General features: G+C 31.9%; 2 protein-coding genes across 4 annotated transcripts in view; one reads left to right on the top strand and one right to left on the bottom strand.

Annotated features, from left to right (window-relative positions):
* pip5k1cb (phosphatidylinositol-4-phosphate 5-kinase, type I, gamma b) overlaps positions 1-8,659 on the top strand; it is a 53,974-nt gene extending 45,315 nt beyond the window's left edge. For 2 of the 3 annotated variants that reach the window (XM_058747276.1, XM_058747283.1), the window contains one exon: positions 6,041-8,659. In XM_058747276.1, coding sequence (XP_058603259.1) covers positions 6,041-6,043 — 3 coding nt within the window. In that variant the 3' untranslated portion in view covers positions 6,044-8,659. Of the gene's footprint in view, positions 1-186; positions 256-1,801; positions 1,998-6,040 lie in introns of those variants that run through there. The other variant, XM_058747292.1, reaches the window with a different exon arrangement.
* A 2,278-nt stretch (positions 8,660-10,937) lies between these two features.
* rab11bb (RAB11B, member RAS oncogene family, b) lies at positions 10,938-19,948 on the bottom strand. Its single transcript, XM_058759825.1, has 5 exons — positions 19,709-19,948; positions 16,824-17,019; positions 15,050-15,243; positions 13,629-13,709; positions 10,938-12,472 (listed from the first exon to the last, which is right to left on the bottom strand). The coding sequence occupies exons 1-5, from the start codon at positions 19,746-19,748 to the stop codon at positions 12,327-12,329; spliced, it is 657 nt and encodes a 218-aa protein (XP_058615808.1). The 5' UTR covers positions 19,749-19,948; the 3' UTR covers positions 10,938-12,326.
* Between the last annotated feature and the right edge of the window lie 323 nt (positions 19,949-20,271).

The following is a 20,271-nucleotide window of genomic DNA, read 5'->3' as shown; positions in this document are numbered from 1 at the left end:
ATGAAGATGAATGTTGTTTCTCTTTAAAAATGGATTGATTTCATGTCGGCTTTTATTCATCAGCATCAGCATCATCATGATCTGTTTCCTGTCTCTCTCTCTTCCTTCCTGTCCGTCTCTTTTATTTACTCATTCCTCATCCCGCTCCTCTGTGTGTGTGTGTGTGTGTGTGTGTGTGTGTGTCAGTACGCTGAGGGCAGATATTGGGTTTACTCTCCGGTGCTCCAGCGGAGGAAGCTCAGCTCCAGCAGTGTCGTAAGTCAACGGATCTAAACACCTGAGAGCAGGACGTCCCAACCACCGTAATATCACATAATAAAGACTATATTTGAATTTGATTTGACATTGGCATTTCTATTACAGTCTCACAAACTCTCGGTTGGGAAATCCTGCTGCAGACTGTAGTTTTAGGGTTTTATTAGAGGTCTTACAAACCAGTAGCTCACCTTCATGTGTAGTTTTTCACCCCCTGATGGACAAATTCATGATTCCTGATAATACTTTTCACATTGCGTTAGTAGTATGGAAACCTAGCTTCTGCTAACTCAGCTTTATTAAAAGTGGATGTAAAACAGTGTGCAGTATGTTTCATACAGTAGTGTGCTATGCTGTAGTCACATGACCTCTCTATGTGTCCGGTTATCATAACAGAAACTAATACAATCAAATTTAGTGTAAAATCATCTTTTTGCAGCCCAATCAAATAATGAGTCAAAAAGGAGATGATAAATATCAAATTTATTATTACTTCCGGTTCATCCATCAAACTGGAAATAGTATAATTGAGATCAGGGTTGTTATAGTTTACTAAAATTAAAACCATTAAAAAATTTTTTTAACAACATGTTTAAACTTCAAAAACTTGAAATAAAATAAATGTTAATTTATTTTTTATTAAAAAAAAATATTTTATTTCATCTAGTTGCCAAGGAAACATATTGATTTAATTTAACTTGATGTACTGAAATATCTAAAACTGAAACTGCAATAAAAATTTGTAAAACACTATATAGACATAACTAATACAAATGAACAACAAAACTTGTACTAAATTACCAAAGCAAACAATAAAATGAAAACAAAAACATGAAAATATAAAAACTAATTCAAACTAAAAATTATAATACTATTTAAATTATACTAAAAGAACACTGATGGAGATACTGTAATAGTTTTCATTAAAATGAACTGGAATTAGTTTTTTTTAAGTTTTAGTTATTTTGCTGTTTTTTATAATTTTTTTATTTATTTTTTGTAAAATTAAAAATTGTAATAAAAATATATAAACATTAAATGTTTATATAGTTTTATTACTTTTATATTTATATTAATGCTTTTTATTATTTATATATTATATATATATTTTTTTATTTTACTTAACTTTTTTCCTTTGTTTTTCCTTTAGTTATTTTAGTACATCAAGTTAAACTAAAAGAAAATTTGCTTTAGCAACTAGCTGAAATAGATTTTTTTTCTTTTAGTTTTAGTTAACAACAATAACAAATAAATTAGTTTCATTATGTGTTAGAAATCCATAAATTGCATGCATACTGAAAATGTGCATACTGTGCACTGCATACGTATTGCATACAGCCAAACTAGTGTGAGTATGATAGTGTGTGTTTGGAGTTTTATTCTTCCACTAAATGTTGAATGTTTGTAGTCACCTCATGCGTTTGCTCTTTCTGTCTCTGTGTGTGTGTTTGTGTTTCATGCGTCTGCGCGGCTCCGTCTCTCTCTGTGCTGTGTGTGTGTGTGTGTGTGTGTGGCACCCTCTGCTGTGGCGGCGGTGTGTCTGCAGAATCCAGAGGACAGGAGTTGGGTTTATTCGCCCCTGCATTACGGCTCAGAGCCTCACAGTGAAAGCGACACAGTAAGTTTGGGTTTCCAAACCAAAGCACTTCCCCAAACGGATCCCTGGCCATTCAGAAACCCTCCAATTCAAGAGCTACACCTCTGCTTATCGCTTCAGTGATCCTCACTGTCCATTCATTCATTCATGCATCTTTTCATCAAGTCCATAAATTAGTAGAAAGACTTAAAAGAATAGTTCCCCCAAAAATGAAAGCGGTCATTATTTACTTACCTAATTTATTATTATAGTATTATTATACTTATTTACATACTTAATGATTATAAAATACAATATCACATTTTTAACCCTAATCCATATTTTAGGTAATTAATTATAATAATATATATTATATAATTATTTAATATTATTATAAAATGAATACAATATATAAAGCTTATATTATATTATATTATATTATATTATATTATATTATATTATATTTAAAATGATGAATAGATATTTATCTGAAATGCTGTACAATGAATACAATGAAAAATATACTGTGTGTGTGTATATATATATATATATATATATATATTAAATGAAGTATATAATATTATATTTAGACAGATAACAGTGAGATATATTCTATATTCTCTATTCTATAATTATATTATTTATATTATATTATTTATATTACATTATCTATATATGTTATCTATATTTATATGATTATTTTATATCATTTCATAAGCTTATTTATATTATAAAAATGTGTTAATTAATATTATTTTATATCAATGACGTATTTAACATTTACAAAGATAACAGTTAAATATAATTGTATATTTATAGAATTATTTTACATTATTATAAAATGTAGAATGTTTATCAAGCTTTATTTTTATTATTAATAATTCTAAAAGTAGATTATATTTAAAATGAGTATATTATATTTTGACAGATAACAGTGAAATATAAATATATGTATATAATTTTTAGATTATAATAGAATGTATAACATTTGTAAAGCTTATTTATATTGTTAATTATATATGTATATTATATTTAAAATGAAGTATATTTATAACAGTGAAATATAATTATATATTTATTGAATTGTTTTATGTTATAAAATGTATAACATTTATTAAGGTTATTTATATTATTAATGTTTATAACTATAGTATATCATATTTAAAATAGATTATGAATAGATATTTAGCTGGAATGCTGTCTGTTAAATTGCATAATTATTTCCTTATTTATTATTCCAAAAGACTTGCACTTGTGTGTAAATAAGGACAGCATGTTTGTTTTGGGGTGAACTGTTGCTTTAAACAGTGAAGTGCTGCTGTAACAGTGTGTGTCCTTCAGATGCGTTCATTATCATGAGCTGCGGGACGCTTCAGCTGCTGAGTCACATCACGTTCAGCTCTGAGCCTCATCACACACACACACACACACACACTGCAGGCTCTTTTGTGTGAGTGTGTGCGCAAACAGTCCAAGGGCATGCTTGTGTGTGTGTGTGTGTGTGTGTGTGTGTGTGCAGTTCATGCAGTTAGTAGAGGAATCTCGAGGGCTGCATCCCAATTTGCATACTATCTGTACTGTATAGTATGAAATATTAGGATTATTGCATCCTAAAATATATTATAATATAATGAAGGATGCCAAATATGTCTGGTTTGTGCTTAAACATCTGTTCATTACTTTTGATATTCCTAATATTCCTAATATTGCTGTGAAGAGTGAGAAGTGAATATTTTCAGAAGGTTTTTAGACAAAAGCTTTGCATTTTTATTACTAAGGTTGTGATGTTTTCTAGATGCTTATTCCAAAATGATTTTAAAAAAAAAACATCATCACCTTAAATAAATGAACTATATGTGCGTAGTTAATTATATTGATATTATCAAATATTAATATTTATATGATTATTTTGTTATTATAAAATGCATAACATTTATAGCTTATTTATATTATTAATAAAGATATAGCATATTTATATAATATTCGGTATAATACAATATATTTATGATATATTTATATATTATAAAATATATAAAATAAAAACACTGAACAATGTGAGACAAAATTCTGCACTATTTGGTTATTATATATATATATATATATATACATACATACATACATACACCCATATATATATATATATATATATACACATACAGTGTGTGTGTGTGTGTGTGTGTGTGTGTGTTTATATATATATATATATATATATATATATATATATAATAAGCCTAAATGATAAGAAGCAATAATTGGAGAACTATATATATATATATATATATATATATATATATATATATATATATATATATATATATATATATATATATATAGTTCTCCAATTATTGCATACATATATATATATATACAGTCATGGCCAAAAATATTGGCACCCTTGGTAAATAAGATCAAAGAAGGCTGTGAAAATTAATCTGCATTGTTAATCCTTTTGATCTTTTATTTAAAAAATTCACAAAAATCTAACCTTTCATTGGAAAATAAGAATTTAAAATGGGGGGAAATATCATAATGAAGTAAATGTTTTTCTCAAATACACATTGGACACAATTATTGGCACCCCTAGAAATTCTTATGAGTAAAATATCTCTGAAGTATATTCCCATTCATATTCACAATTTTGAGCACTCCAGGGTGATTATGAACATGAAATTATCCAGCCATGGCTTCCTGTTTCACAGAAATATAAATAGGAGGGAAAACAAAGCCCAAATTCCCTTAATCATCCATCACAATGAGAAAAACCAAAGAGTGTATTTCTGATGTGCAGCAAAAGATAACTGAGCTTCACAAATTAGTGAAGTGGCTTTAAGAAAAGAGCTAGAGCAGTGAAAATTCCCATTTCCACCATCAGGGCAATAATTAAGAATTTCCAATCAACATAAAATGTTAGGAAACTGCCTGGAAGAGGACGTGTGTCTATATCGTCCTAATGCACGGTGAGGAGGAGAGCTTGAGCGGCTAAAGACTCTCCGAGGACCACAGCTGGAGAATTGCAGAAAATAGTCGAGTCTCTGGTCAGAAAACCTTTAAAAAAAAATTGTCAAACAGCACCTACATCAGCACATGTTGTTTGGGAGGGTTTCAAGAAAAATTCTCCTCGCTCATCCAAAAACAATCTCCAGCATATTCAGTTATCAGACACGACTGCAACTTCAAATGGGACTGGCTTCTATGGTCAGATGAAACTAAAAAAATCAGCTTTTTAGCAGCAAACACTCAAGATGGGTTTGGTGAACACAGGGATAAAAATGAACCATGTGTACAATGAAATATACTGCTGTATTTTTGATGTTGTGGGCCTATATTTCTGCTGGAGGTCCTGGACATCTTGTTTAGACACATGGCATCATGGATTCTATCAAATACCAACAGATAAAAAATCAATAAATAACTGACTCTGTTAGAAATCTTATAATGGGCCATGTTTGGATCTTCCAACCGTACAATAATCCAAACACAAACCTCAAAAACAACACAAAAATGGGTCACTGAGCACAAAACCAAGCTTCTGCTGGCCATTCCAGTCCTCTGACCTGAACCCTGTAGAACATGAGTGAACTGAAGAGAAGAAGCAGCAACATGGAGCTGTGAATCTAAAGGGTCTGGAGTGATTCTGGATGAAGGAATGGTCTCTGATCTCTTGTCAGGTGTCTCTGACCTCATCAGGCATTATAGGAGAACATTTAGAGCTGTTAAACTGGCAAATGGAGGTTTCAAAAAGTATTGAATAAAAGTGTGCCATTAATTGTGGCCAATGTGTATTAGAGAAAAACATTTATTTCATAATGATATTTCCCCCCATTTTAAATTCTTATTATCCAATGAAAGGTTAGATTTTTGTGAATTTTTTAAATAAACGATCAAAAGGATTAACAATGCAGATTAATTTTCACAGCCTTCTTTGATCATATTTACCAAGGGTGCCAATATTTTTGGCCATGACCGTATATTGAATAATTGGCAACTATTGGAGAATTTGCAGGTAATGAATGATTACAGAGAGATGCTAATGTTTGCATTCATTATAAGAAAATGCTCTGAGGTCTGAAGATGCAGTTTTTTTTTTGGTTGGTAGTGTCTCAATCCTGCTCTCACTGCATATCTACTGTCTGAAGTATGTACTTGAGTGTGCAAAGCAGATGCAGTGTTTTCATGAACATCTCTCTGTCTCTGTGTCTGTCTGTACAGTAATCTGGATGTTCAGTAGACGTCTCTCTGTGGGTCTGAAGAGGTTTTGCTGTTCTCCAGCATGGATTCTGCTCTTCTGAGCACGAGCGAGACGAACCGAAGAACCTTTCGGACAAAAACCCTGTTCCTTTTCTACCTGGGTGCCACTTCCTGATCGATTCCCCTCAAGAACAACGTTAGCTCTCCAAAAATCCCTTGTGTGTTTGTGAATCCAGACGTCAGGACGTGCATCGACTCCCTCAAATACATCTCGTCAGTTTCCAAGTTGTTGGCGACCCATAATGCACTAGACTAGATTTAATGTCTTCAATCATTCCATGAACTCCTCTGAACGACGTGATCCTCCTGATCTGTCACTATCCATGCGTCCAGCGTGGAGCTTCCTCATTATGCAATATGAACTCCTCCCCGTGATTGCATGTAATTACATGATCTATTTTTATTTTGTGCGCATCTGAGATGTTCGGAGTGGAATACAGTTAAAATATGTGATAAAAAGTAAAGATTTGAGACTGAAAGCATTGCTGCAGATGACCGAACACATATCATGTGACGCTGGAAGCTGCTGTGAAACCGCTGGAGCCGCAACATATCAACATCACGTATGAATCAAGCGGGAATCGTGTGAGTCGTGTCTTTTTCTATCAGTCATGTCGTCATTTCTCAGTCAGATGTGCTCCTTTTTGTATATTACGTTCTCTGTTTTTTTCACAAGTCAGATGAATTTTATTATAGATCATTGTTGGTCTGTTATACTGTTTCAGATTGTCATCATTAAAACATGCTGAATTCCCTCTATTCAGGTCAACACACTACAATCAATTAATATTTTTGTCTTGTTTTAAAAATAAATTCTTAAACATCCTTAAAACGAGATGCATTTACTTGAGAATTTAATTTTTTGAATGTCTATTATAATTTTATAGCTTTATAATTAGAATTTAGAATAGTTTTTTGAGCTATTATTATTATTATTAATTTATTATAAATATATTATTAATAAAATACATATTCCATTCTAGGAACAGTTACCAATATTTTATTTCCTTTTAAAAACATGTTTTATTTATTGTCATCTTTTATCGATATAATTTTATGAATGTCTATTGCAGTTTTATAGCTTTATAATTTTTAATTATAATTTATAATTTAATATAGTTTTTTATGGCCAAAGCGTTTCTTTTATTTATTATTTTAAACAGTTATTATTATTACTATTTTAAAAATTATATAAAATGTTTTAAAATTATATTCATAAATATAATTTTTATTTAATATAGTTATTATTATTAACATTCCCAGTGAAGTATGAAAAGTACTTCATTCACAACATCGTAACATTTTGCTTCTCAAATAAATGCAACTTATTTTAAGCATCTTATAATATTGCTGGAAAACAATATATTTTTATGGTGTTCTTTAAAGAGTCAATATCTATAATGACAATCTCACGGATTTTTTGGAAGTGATAGAGAGTGTACAGTATGTTTGTTTTATGTTAAGATTGATCGTCTGTGTTTGTGATGAAACACTAAACACTGACAAAGACAGACAAAGACTCGAAACGGCCCACGCTTAAATATACTGTATATTAAATTCAGCTTTTAAAACCTTGTCATTCTTTTTTAAGCTTTACTCCATTTCAACAAAGACTTTCTCATATCATTTTTCTTTTAAATAATGTTTTATTTATTGTCACCTTTTATCTATGTAATTTTATGGATGTCTATGAAAACTTTATAGTTTTTTATATTTTTTATGTCTTTTTTTGTTTGTTAAGGCTAATTTCAGACATGCTGAATATCATAATCATGCTCGCAACAGAAATTTATATACAGTACATATGTTAAAATGTACAGAATCTGACGTGAAATAATTCAGACTCATCCTTAATTTTGCAAAATCAAAGAAAAGTCACATTTACAATAATGCACTTAAAATGGAGTTAAAAATGGGATATAGTTTTAAGATTTTATTTATATGTTTTCAAGTCTAGTGGCAATACTTTCAAAATGTTTAATGTCCATTTTAATGTGTGTTTTTGTTTCCTCTGTGATACTTTTTATTGAACCTGCATCACTTCTTCAATGCTCAGTTTGGGTTTTAAAGGATAAAATGGCCTTATTTGGACAGTGAAACAGATTTCTGCAATGAAATCCTCAATACTATCAAAATCAATCCCATTTCTCATGTTTCATGGGGCGAGTCTTTGTAGTATAATGTACAATATGTTTTAAAGTGTAACTGTATGTGTGAAGTAATGAGAGGCTGCATGTTCAGGGCGTTTGGTTTGTAGTTCTTCAGACGTCTGCTGTGAAGCTCTAGTGTTTGAGTATCTGATCTACAGTCTGCCCTCAGTAACCAATGTGCGTGTGTGTGTGTGTGTGTGTGTGTGAGAGACTGTATATATTTTTGGTCACTGGTTTGAGGAAGGTCTGTGCTGTACTTTAGGCTTTGTCATTCATTTCTGCAGCTCTTTTCTGGTGAGACTCCGTGCATGTGAACGTCTGTAAGTGTCCGTCTCTAACACTAAACATCCACGGCTTGTGTGTCTGTACAGATTAATGATGATGTAAAAACAAAAACAAACCATACCAATAAAGACTATATGGAAAATAACTTTTCTATTGATTTATGATTTATGCTTTTGTGTGAATGAATCTGTTCCTTCTCAGGTCTAAAAGCATGTTTAGTGTATTCTGGGGTAAAAACAAATGACATGCAAAGAGTGTCGGCCGCATTTATGATGGAATCATTTACATTGTCTTATATACACATCATTACAGACATCAAGCTTTAAAAATAGCTTTAGAATTGTTTAATCTTCTGGTGAAATGTACAGTTTTTTTAATGCACAACCAATAGGATAACTGCTTTATGTATGTATGTATTTATTCATTTATTGTGTTTTTTTGTTGTTGTTTTGTTTTTTTCTTTACCATAATGAGAATTTGAGGGAATACTGCATTGAAAAAAGTGTCAAATCTAATTCTTTAATATTTATTTTGATTTTGGAGCGAAATACGACTCCTAATTTCTTTCAGTTTATTATTTTTTTAATTATTATTATTATTTGTGAAAATGTTTTGAAACCTGCCTTTGAAAAAGAATTTGATTGATGAATTATGTGTAATATCTACTTCTCATATTGGTCTAATCAGACTGATCCTGATCATTTAACCCTAGAAATGCATCGTCAGTTAACATCATTTGTTTTAAATTTTTTTATGCTTGTGTTTTGATTGTGTGGTGTTTATTTTCATCCAGTGATGACCTGAAGAAACCAGCCATTGATGACACATCACAGGAAAATCACCAAAAAATGTCAAATTTTAAGTGATTACTTAGTTAAATTTAAATGTTTTTGAAAGAGTCTCTTCTGCTCACCAAGTCTGCATTTATTTGATGAAAATCACAGTAAAAACAGTTAAATAGTGAAATATTATTACAATTTCAAACAGCTGTTTTCTATGTGAATATCTGTTAAAATGTAATTTATTTCTGTGATCAAAGCTGAATTTTCAGCATCATTACTCCAGTCTTCAGTGTCACATGATCCTTCAGAATTTCTGATTATTATCAATGTTGAAAACAGTTGTGCTGCACAATATTTTTGTTGAAATGGTGATACATTTTATTTTTCAGGATTTTTTGATGAATAGAAAGTTCAAAAGAACCGCATTTATTTGAAATAGAAATCTTTTGTAACATTATAAAAGCCTTTAGTGTCACTTTTGATCAATTTAATGCAGCCTTGCTGAATAAAAGCACTTAAAAAACTTAAAATTGAGCACCACTGTAGGGTGCTTTTATCAGTAATGATAGCTGATGTCAAACGTTCAGCTGTACTTTTGAAGGCTGTGTGTTATTGCTGCTGTGTGTTGATGAATGAGACTCGGACTGGACGGCAGCGGCTCTTATCGGTGCTCGCACACTTCCTGCAAACACACACATCCAATAACCATTCATTTACATTCACAGCAACTCAACAGGACACAGCCAGAGAAAACTAGCGCAGGTCAAAGGTTCTCATTCATCCTGAGATCAGACTTCAGCCAATCAGAGCTCAGCTTGAGATCTCTGCTGTAACTCTAGAGGATGACTGTCTGTCCTACAGGTAATGCGTTTCACTCAAAAAAAAAAAAGAGAATTATAATATTAAAACATAAATTATAATATATTCATAATAGAAGTGCAACGTTTTTTTTTAAATCTGACCCACAATTTATTCATATTGCTGTCAATTTAGAGATATTCCTATTTTTGAGTGTTTTTATAGTGTTTAGTGCTTTTTATCATTTGTTTCAATAGTTTGTAGATATAATTTATAATTTAATATAGTTATTTTTTACTTTATTTGCAAATAGTTTTTCTTATTTCTAAGCAATTATTATTGTTATTTTCATGATCATTGCCAGTGAGGTATGAACAATACTTTTTTTATTTATTTTATCCATAATGACTATTTCTTATTCATAAAAGTGTATCTATAATGTGAATATGAAAAACATATTGCTGTTAGATTACAGATTTTCCTTCAGTTATTTTTCTGTTTTAATGTTTGTAATTATAATTTAGTATAGTTCGTGTTTTTTTTTTTTTACTTTATTTTTTATTATTGTCAGTGAAGTATGAATAATATTAATGGGATTTTACTCATAATAACTGCTTCGTATACATTGTAAAAGTACCATACATATTTTTAAAGATATTTCTGTCAGATTAAAAAAATGAATTAAAAAAAATTATTGTAATTGTAATTTTTTCTTTTAGGTTTTTTCTTATTTTAAGCAATTATTAATATAATTGTCAATGCAGTATGTAAACTACTTTTTTATTATTTTTCCCATAATGCAATGTTCTGCCCAGAGATGCATGAGAAAGAGGAAGTGGGTCATTTCATGTGTACATATTTATTTTGATGCATAATTGATGCAATAGGTTAGTATTCACAATTTAAGCATCATTTTATTTTTAATTGAAAATGCTGATAATTACAAATAGTTGTGTGTGTGCATGTGCGTGTGTGTGTGTGTGTGTGTGTTCACAGCGAACCTCCTGACCAGCATTCATGAGACATTAAGGTGTGTTTGACAATAATGAACCTACACATATTTAAAAAAACAATGCATACAAAAAAAATCCCAAAAGAACTATATGCATATCAAATCAAATAAATAGTGCTGTAACAGATGAACTCTAATCTGGTATCGAGTTTTTTTGCTGATCTGTTAGTCTTACACTATAATTGTTTCCACATGACTGTGTTTGTTATTTGATGTACCAGAGTCCAGCCACAGATGTGTTTGTAAAGGCGGGACTTCCTGTCTGCTGTAAATATCACTTCCTCCTCTCAGTGTTACACAGACAGAAATAGAAAGCTCTGATATCAGACTCAACTAGCAGCTTTATCAAGGTTAAATGCTTACAACTAGTACTGTCTGTCTAGTAGCTTGATTTCACTACTTTGCTGAAGATTATCAAGGTCAGTCTCAAGAAAACGTGAGGTTATACAGTATTGAATGAAAAAAAACATATATTACTGCATTACTATAATTTAACGAGGTTAAATTCATGAAAATGGCATATAAATACTAAAAATCTAAGTTAATGCAATATACTGTGTGTGTGTGTGTGTGTGTGTGTGTGTGTGTGTTTCATGTCAGGGAAACTGACATAAAATTATGCAGAAAAAAATGCAGAAAAATATTTGGAAATGCAAATTTTTTTTGCTTTTGAGTATATCATATAATATACTAAAACGTAAAATTTGAGGGAAAATTTTAAAATAAACAAAATTATATTACTATTAATAATTATATTATTAAAATTCCTTTTGATTGATCAAATTACAGTGATATAGTAAAAATTTGAGGGAAAATGTTTTTTAAAAAATGTAAAAATGATAATATTATTAATTATTTGATTATTTGATTTTGGAGTGAAATATGACCTGCACATGATCTTGAGATTCAGCTGATGGTAGCAGAGGACATCTGAAGGAAAAAAGTTCAAGGTCAAGGTATTTTTATCCATGTATCTCTATGATTGTGTAATATTTACTTGCATTGATAAACCTAATTTTCATATTTCAACCACAGTCTTGCAGCTAATAAACCAGAGCACAGTCAGATACTGTAAAAGTTTACTCATGGCAGTCGTATGTGTGTATGTGAGTGGACAAGCTATCAAAAAGAAAAATATACATATATTACACAAATAAAACATTAGCGCATGACATGTCGAGGGAGACAAGATGAGTGACAGGTGAGGCTGGTTGTCATGGTTACAGGTTTTGGCAGCACTGCAGTTTATTGCCCTTCTGGCCGTCTGTAGTCGGTGGGACGCTGATGTCCACCACGTTGTTTCCCGGCGACTCGTCGTGAGCCGATCGGTCAGCGATTTGCTTCTGTGATACGATGCGATAAATTTCTACAGATGCAGGATAAACGGAGAGAGAACGAGTGAGAGAACGAATGCAGATTAATGCCAATAAAACAGAGTTTCATATTGAAAATCTGTCTGGATGAGCCTCATTCAAAGTCACTGTAAAACAGCTTGATATAAACTGGTGATTTTTATGGTTATTATAAACTCATGTATATTTTTCCCATAATCGTAATTGTATTTTTATAAAGTTTTAATTGTAATTTATTTTTCTTTTGCTTTTTTTTAATATTATTATTTAGTTTTCAAAATTCCAATTTTATTGCCATTTTTTGCATTAACATTTTACCTCTTAAATTCTCAAAAACATTTTACTTTTTATATATATAATTCCACTTTTCAATCACAAAAAGAAAAAAGAAAAGTGTATATATTTTATATTTTATTATATTTTTTAAAATAAGTAGTTGAGGGTAATATAACAGAAACAATGTAAAAATCTTAAAACAGGATTCAGTTTCTTTATGAAATATGACAATTAACTTTATTTTTATTTCTTTTTAAATATATTTCTTCATATTATATATATTTTCAGTATTTAATTTTTATATATATTTCTTCATATCATATATATATATTCAGTATTTTGGTTTTATATATTTCTTCATATTATATATATATATACTCCAACTTAAAACTTATTTATTTTGCTTTAGTTTTTCAACTAATATTTTAGTTTTATTTATTTCAGCTATCAAAATTGTTTTTAATAGTTTTAGTTTTAATGATAATAACCCTGTTCTCATGTCTTACATTCATTTCTTAAGTATGTGAATGTAAAATTTACATTTGTCCCTTCAGTTTATCTTTTTTTTTTTTTTTTTTATAATTGTGAAACATATCAAAATACACTGAATCACTCTGAATCATGGTCAAAGTTTAGACCCGATGCTGCATTGCATTGTAAAGAATGGTTATGAAATCGCATCATTTTAAGTGTGAATATTTACACCCCTGTCTAAAATATCCCTCTAAAATCCCCATAATTCCTGGCAGGCAATCGCAGCTTAGCAGATGGCAGATGCTGCACTATTAAAGTTACATAAGACGCCACTGTAGCTGTCATGGGAATCATGTTATTTGGTTTATTGCTACTGTGAGGAAGCGTTTGACTGGAACGATGCTTCATATGGGTTTGTACCTGTTAGGATGTTCTTGAAGGCCTCCTCCACGTTAGTCGAGTCCAGAGCGGACGTCTCGATGAAAGACAGGTTATTTTTCTCTGGAAGCAAGCAGAAGGTGTTTAATATTCACCTGCTATTAAAATATCCACTGACAACACACAGCTTCACACAGAATGAATCGTGTTCACACACCATGAGCAGAGTGTATTTCTGTGCAAACCTATTTGCATGCAGCAATTTTAATATTTTTGAAAGAAGTCTCTTCTGCTCACCAAGGCTGCGTTTATTTGATCAAAAATACAGTAAAAACAGCGGAATATTATTAAAATTTAAAACAGCTGAATTCACAGATGAATAGAAAGTTCAAAAGAACAGCATTTATTTGAAATAGAATCTTTTGTTACAATTCAAATGTGATCAATTTAATGCATCCTTTCTGAATACAAGTATTAATTTTAGTGTTTATCAGAATGGTTTAATGAAGATGTTGTGTTCTGTTCGAGGTTAATCTAATTTAGGTTCTGATTAATATAATAACCAATGTAGTTCAAGTTCTTTTCTTATCCTAAATAAGAAAATTTGAATTATGAATCATTGTCGGAGCAAATATTTATACTCTTTTTAAAGGAATAGTTAGATTTGGAGAAATGTAGCATTGCATCAGTGTCTCAGCAATGGATGCTCTGCAGTGAATGGGTGCCGTCAGAATGAGAGTCCAAACATCACAATAATCCACACCACTCCAGTCCATCAGTTAACATCTGGAGAAGACAAAAGCTGAAACAAATCCATAACTAAGACGTTTTTAACTTTAAACTGTATACGAGTCCATAATTCATAATAAGGCTTCCTCCAGTGAAAAAGTGCATCTCCTGTTGTCTCTCACATCAAAATCCAGCCACATATTTGTTTAGAGCTGTTTTGGCTTGTAAACAGTGCTTGATCTGTGCAGATTTCTCTCCTGATTCAGACCAGAACACTTTTTCACGGGAGGAAGCGTTATTATGGATTATTTTGCCGGAAGTGAAGGTTTGAAGTTAAAAACGTCTTAATGATGGATATTTGTTTCTTACAAACATGCAGCTTTTGTCTTCTCCAGATCTTAACTGATGGACTGGAGTGGTGTGGATTATTGTGATGTTTTGGACTCTCATTCTGACGGCACCCATTCACTGCAGAGCATGCATTGCTGAGACACTGATGCAGCGACACATTTCTCCAAATCTGATGAAGAAACAAACTCATCCTAATCTTGGGAGGCCTGAAATTTTCAGCACATTTTCATATTTGGTTGAGCTATTCCTTTAACAATCTAAAACACTTCTCCACAGATTTGCATTATGCCTATAGAAGGATCAGACAAACAAAGGGAGCAGCAGTTTCTTCCTCCTCAGCTCCTCAGAGGATTGATGCGTCGTGTCTCTGGGGTCGGCTGTACCTGCGAAAGCGCGCGCCTCGTCGGTGGGAACGGCTCTCAGGTGGCGCAGGTCGCTCTTATTCCCCACCAGCATGATGACGATGTTGTTGTCAGCGTGATCTCGCAGCTCTTTCAGCCAGCGCTCCACGTTCTCGTAGGTCAGATGTTTGGCGATGTCGTACACCAGCAGCGCGCCGACCGCGCCGCGATAATACCTGCACACGTCACAAAACCAGAACCACAGTCTGAGCCTAAATATCAAGCATCACTATTACCCATAGGTTTACTTTTGGTTCAGTTTTAGTTTTTGTTTCATTGAGTAAATAATTTTTTTTAACTTTATTTTTCGTTTTATTTAATTTGAGCAATTTTGCCTGTAATATTCATGTAATATTTATATTTTAACAAATTAACTAAAATGTTTAGCTGTAGTTCAGTTTTACCTATTTTATTTTGTTGGCAAATAAATTATTATTATTTTTTAATTTGATCAATATTGCTGTGGCGACTTGTTTCAGTTAGTTGCCTGGGCAACATTGCTAATTTTTTTAGTTAGTAAATAAAAATTGAAAATTAATCATTTTAGTTTACTTTATTTAGTTTTAGTTTTTCATTTAATATTTATATTTTAACAAATTGACAAAAATGACTATTGCTATATATACTATTGATATAGTATTGCTATTACTATTGAGGTTTGCCAATTTTTTGACATTGTTTGACATTGCCAACACTAATAAAAAATACAATGGCTCAAAAATGAAAATATAACGATACAAAATAAAAAAAAATAAAACAGTTTAATGGCTGAGGTGAAGGATGCAAATGTTATTTTTGGCATAGGGGAACCAAAACCACATCTGTTCACTTATCAACAGCCACAAATGCAAATAAGTTTATATTGTGTTATGTTTCTTGCATGTTTTCTTGCATAATAATTACTAACAAAAAGTACTGCTGGAACTTGCATCATGGTAGAACCAGGGTTATTATAGTTAACTAAAACTAAAACTTAAAATAATTAAATAATTACTTAAAATAAACTTTAACTGAAATATGTGACCCTGGAGCACAAAAGCAGTCTTATAGCAATAGCCAACAATACACTGTATGGGTCAAAATTATAGATTTTTCTTTTATGCCAAAAATCATTAGGATATTAAGTAAAGATCATGTTCCATGAAGATATTTTGTAAATTTCTTACCATAAATATATCAAAACTTCATTTGTGATTAGTAATATGCATTGCTAAGAACTTCATTTGCACAACTTTAAAGGTGATTTTCTCAGTATTTAGATTATTTTGCACCCTCAGATTCCAGATTTTCAAATAGTTGCATCTCAGCTAAATATTGTCCGATCCTAACAAACCATACATCAATGGAAAGCTTATTTATTCAGCGTTCAGATTATCTATAAATCTCAATTTCGGAAAAAATGAACACTTAAAACTGGTTTTGTGGTCCAGGGTCACATATAATAAAATACAATAAAAGCTTGAATTTATTTTATTTCAGCTACTTTATAATCAGCAACATTTTTCATTTTCATTTAGTTTAACTTGATGCACTGAAATAACAAAACCTAAAATTGCATAAAAAATATTAATAAAATGACAAAAACAACATTTCAAAAATTTCAAAATTAAAAAGAAAATGTAAATATTTCACATTTTTCATAAAAACTATAACAGTATATCAATGATACTAAAATAACACTGGGTAGAACTGCGGTATTATTTGAAGTACTAAATGGTATACAGTATGGCTGTATCTAAAGCATGACTGTACTCACGCAGAGGTGATGGCCCTGTACCGCTCCTGCCCTGCCGTATCCCAGATCTGCGCTTTTATCGTCTTGCCATCCACCTGGATGCTCCTGGTGGCAAACTCCACTCCTATCGTGCTCTTGCTCTCCAGGTTAAACTCGTTCCGTGTGAAGCGTGACAGCAGGTTACTCTTCCCGACGCCCGAATCTCCGATCAGAACGACTGAGAGCAGAAGCAGACAAACAGACGCTCTGTGATCGCAATATAATGACAAGATATTAACAAACACTAGCATTCAGTTTGGGCTCAGAAATTAATACTTGTGTTCATCAAGGACACATTAAATTGATCAAAAGTGATAGTAAGGACATTTATAATGTTACAAAAAAATTCTATTTGAAATAAACGCTGTTCTTTTGAACTATCTATTCATCAAAGAATCCTGAGAAATAAAATGCATCACAGTTTCCACAAAAATATGAAGCAGCACAACTGTTTTCAACATTGATAATAATCAGCAAATTTGCATATTTAGCACATTAGAATGATTTCTGAAGACTGGAGTAATGATGCTGAAAACACATATTCACATAGAAAACAGCTATATTAAACTGGAATAATATTTCACAATTTTACTGTTTTTACTGTAACTTTAATAAAGTAAATGCAGTCTTTGGTGAGCAGAAGAGACTTCTTTCAAAAATAATGAACTTCTGAGCAGTAAAGCACATAAACATAGAGAAACAGCAAATATTACTTTAATCAATCTAATAATTGACTCGAAAACGCCTAGCTTACAAAATAATAAAAAATTAAACCATTAAGCCAGCAAAATCCTGGTGGACCTTTTTAAACTTCACTGAGACTGAAATATGAAAGGAAAACACTGGTAAATAATCCCACTGTCATAGTAAAAAAATAAAGAGAATATAATCACATGTTTATTTTTTCACTGATATTGATGATATTAACCCCTATAATAATGGGTGTTCAAATTATTTGTCCAAATCCTGTATATTATTATGAATAATGCTATATCATGCCAGTTTAATGACCACTGACCAGTGAGAAAATATTTGTGGTTTGTAAACTTTCATAATTCAGTTATGATTGACAGGTGTAACCAAAACTTCATTTTGAACTGTGTGTCTTCCTGCAGCTCTCTTTGTCTCTTTCTTGTTTGTTTGTTTGTTTGTTTGTTTTTGAAGGCCCATTACTCAAGATCTGATGGCCACGTAAGATCTGAAATATGATGCATCTGATTTGAGATGCATATCTACCCCCAGATCCCTTTCACTTCATTATGGCTCAGACAGTCTACAAAACTCTCATACTGTGTTTCATATAAAAAAGGAGGTCAGTAAAGGATGGCACGGTTTTCATTTACAGGTGAGCTGTTCCTTTAAAGCTGTGAACGTGTTTGCATTGATTTCCTTCAGCTCAGGCTAAGGAAGGCTGGCTGATATCCTCATGTCGTCTTTACTAGGAAGTCAAGTTGAACTTTGATCCTCACACTATGCTGATTTGGTGAAAATGGAATGTAACAGATTTGCGGCGTCAGACTTTGATCAGGTGACGTGATACAATCAGAGTTACAATGTAACCAATCAGCTGCAGGACAGAATATCAGCATGTGGCCTAATTATCATCATGCATGTTACTTTTAAATGTGCTTACTTCAAAAGTATAGGTAATCCTACGCAGCTAACAAAAACAAATTCTATTAATGTTTTGCTAAAATTCCCATTAAGTTATGAAAATGTTTTTTTTTTTTTTTTTCAGTTATGTGAACGTTAGAGGAACATTCCATTCTATCATTTTGAAACTATCATGAAAATGTTATTTCTGAATGTTTTTTAAACAGTCAGAATGTCCAGATTTTTAAATGTATTAAGAATATTTCTTCCTGGTTATGTGATTGTTGAGAATGTTACATTTGAATGCTCTCCCAACATTTAAAACACCCATTTTTTAATATTTAATTTTTTTTTTTTTTCTTCAGTTATGTGAACCTTAGAGGAACATTCCATTCCATCATTTTAAAAACATTACGAGAATGTTACATTTTAACGCTCTCCCATTTTTATATTTAATTTTTTTTTTTTTTTTTTCTGGTTATGTTAAAGGAACATTCCATTCTATCATTTTAAAACCGTCATGAAAATGTTATTTCTGAATGTTTTTAAACGTTCAAACGCCCAATGTTTTATGTTCTTCTCAGTTAGAGAAACATTCCATTATATCATTTTAAAAATGTTATGAGAACGTTATGAAACGTTATGAAAAACGTCACTGAACATAGTTCTGAACAAGTCCTGAGAACGCACGAATAACAAGGACGTTCTGAAAACGTAACGTTTCCTCTCAACATTACGAGAACGTATATATAGCATATTAATAATGTCATAAGCACGTTCCATAAACATTATTTTAAGAATATGTGTTCTAACATTTAGTGAAAGTTATGGGAGCGTTCTCTGTTAGCTGGTTATAACCATCAGCCTCACTGGAAAAGCATTAGATCGCAATGCAAAACAAACCAGCGGCCGTTTTTTAGTCTTAAATCATCTCTAAACATGAGCTCAATGTAGGGCTACAGCTCATTTAAGGCTCATTTGGCATATATATTTAATAATGCATGCTAAATTCCATCATCTAGGCCCTGGTATCCCGTGTGAAAGCATCCAGGCCATCGCAAACAGATGTTTTACTGATCGATGGATGTGTATCGATGCCTCTGCGGGCGTTTCTATCTCAAAGCCTGTTATTTATGCCATGATTTCAGACGGGTGCCACCGCGAAAGACGCTTCCTGATACAACAGCCCGTCAGATCTATAGGTCAGGAACAATGGATGGATTATGGATGATTACGTTACTCCTCTGCTCTGTATAAGGGAATGCAGAATTTACCTTTGAACAAGAAATCGTATTCATCATCTCTGTTGGCCATTTTTTAAGAAGCCCGCTCCGTCCTGCAGTCCGTCCAGAGGGAGGGAAATCAGATGAGGTTGTATTAATAACTCAATGTGAGAGGAAAAGAATCAAATGAATATTAAAGACACACAATGCGCCAGTGCTGCTGCTGCTGCTGTCACACCGCAGGAAGAGCGATCTGCTCGGTCTGCATTAGGGGAGGAGTCCCGCAGCTCAGGAGCGCCGCGGCCGCCAGAGGGCGCTGGAAACACCGCTGCCGTGTTCCTGCAGCTCCGGGCCTGTAAAGAGCTACTTTCATTCGACTGTTTCGACAACTACAGGCACTGTCATCTCGATTTTCATTCAAGCTAACAGGTTTAATCTCGTTTCTGTAGTTTTAATGCTCACATCGCAGCTAAATATGTTCTAAGAACGTTTTGCTAACATTATTAATAATAAACATTATTCCTTAAAGGGATAGTTCACCCAAAAATAAAAATTCTGTCATTACTCACCCTCATGTCGTTTCTGACCTTCGTTCATCTTCGGAACACAAATGA

Source organism: Onychostoma macrolepis, chromosome 02 (genome assembly GCF_012432095.1).
Source record: "Onychostoma macrolepis isolate SWU-2019 chromosome 02, ASM1243209v1, whole genome shotgun sequence".
Taxonomy (NCBI): Eukaryota; Metazoa; Chordata; class Actinopteri; order Cypriniformes; family Cyprinidae; genus Onychostoma; species Onychostoma macrolepis.
This window is presented reverse-complemented; position numbering and strand designations above follow the sequence as displayed.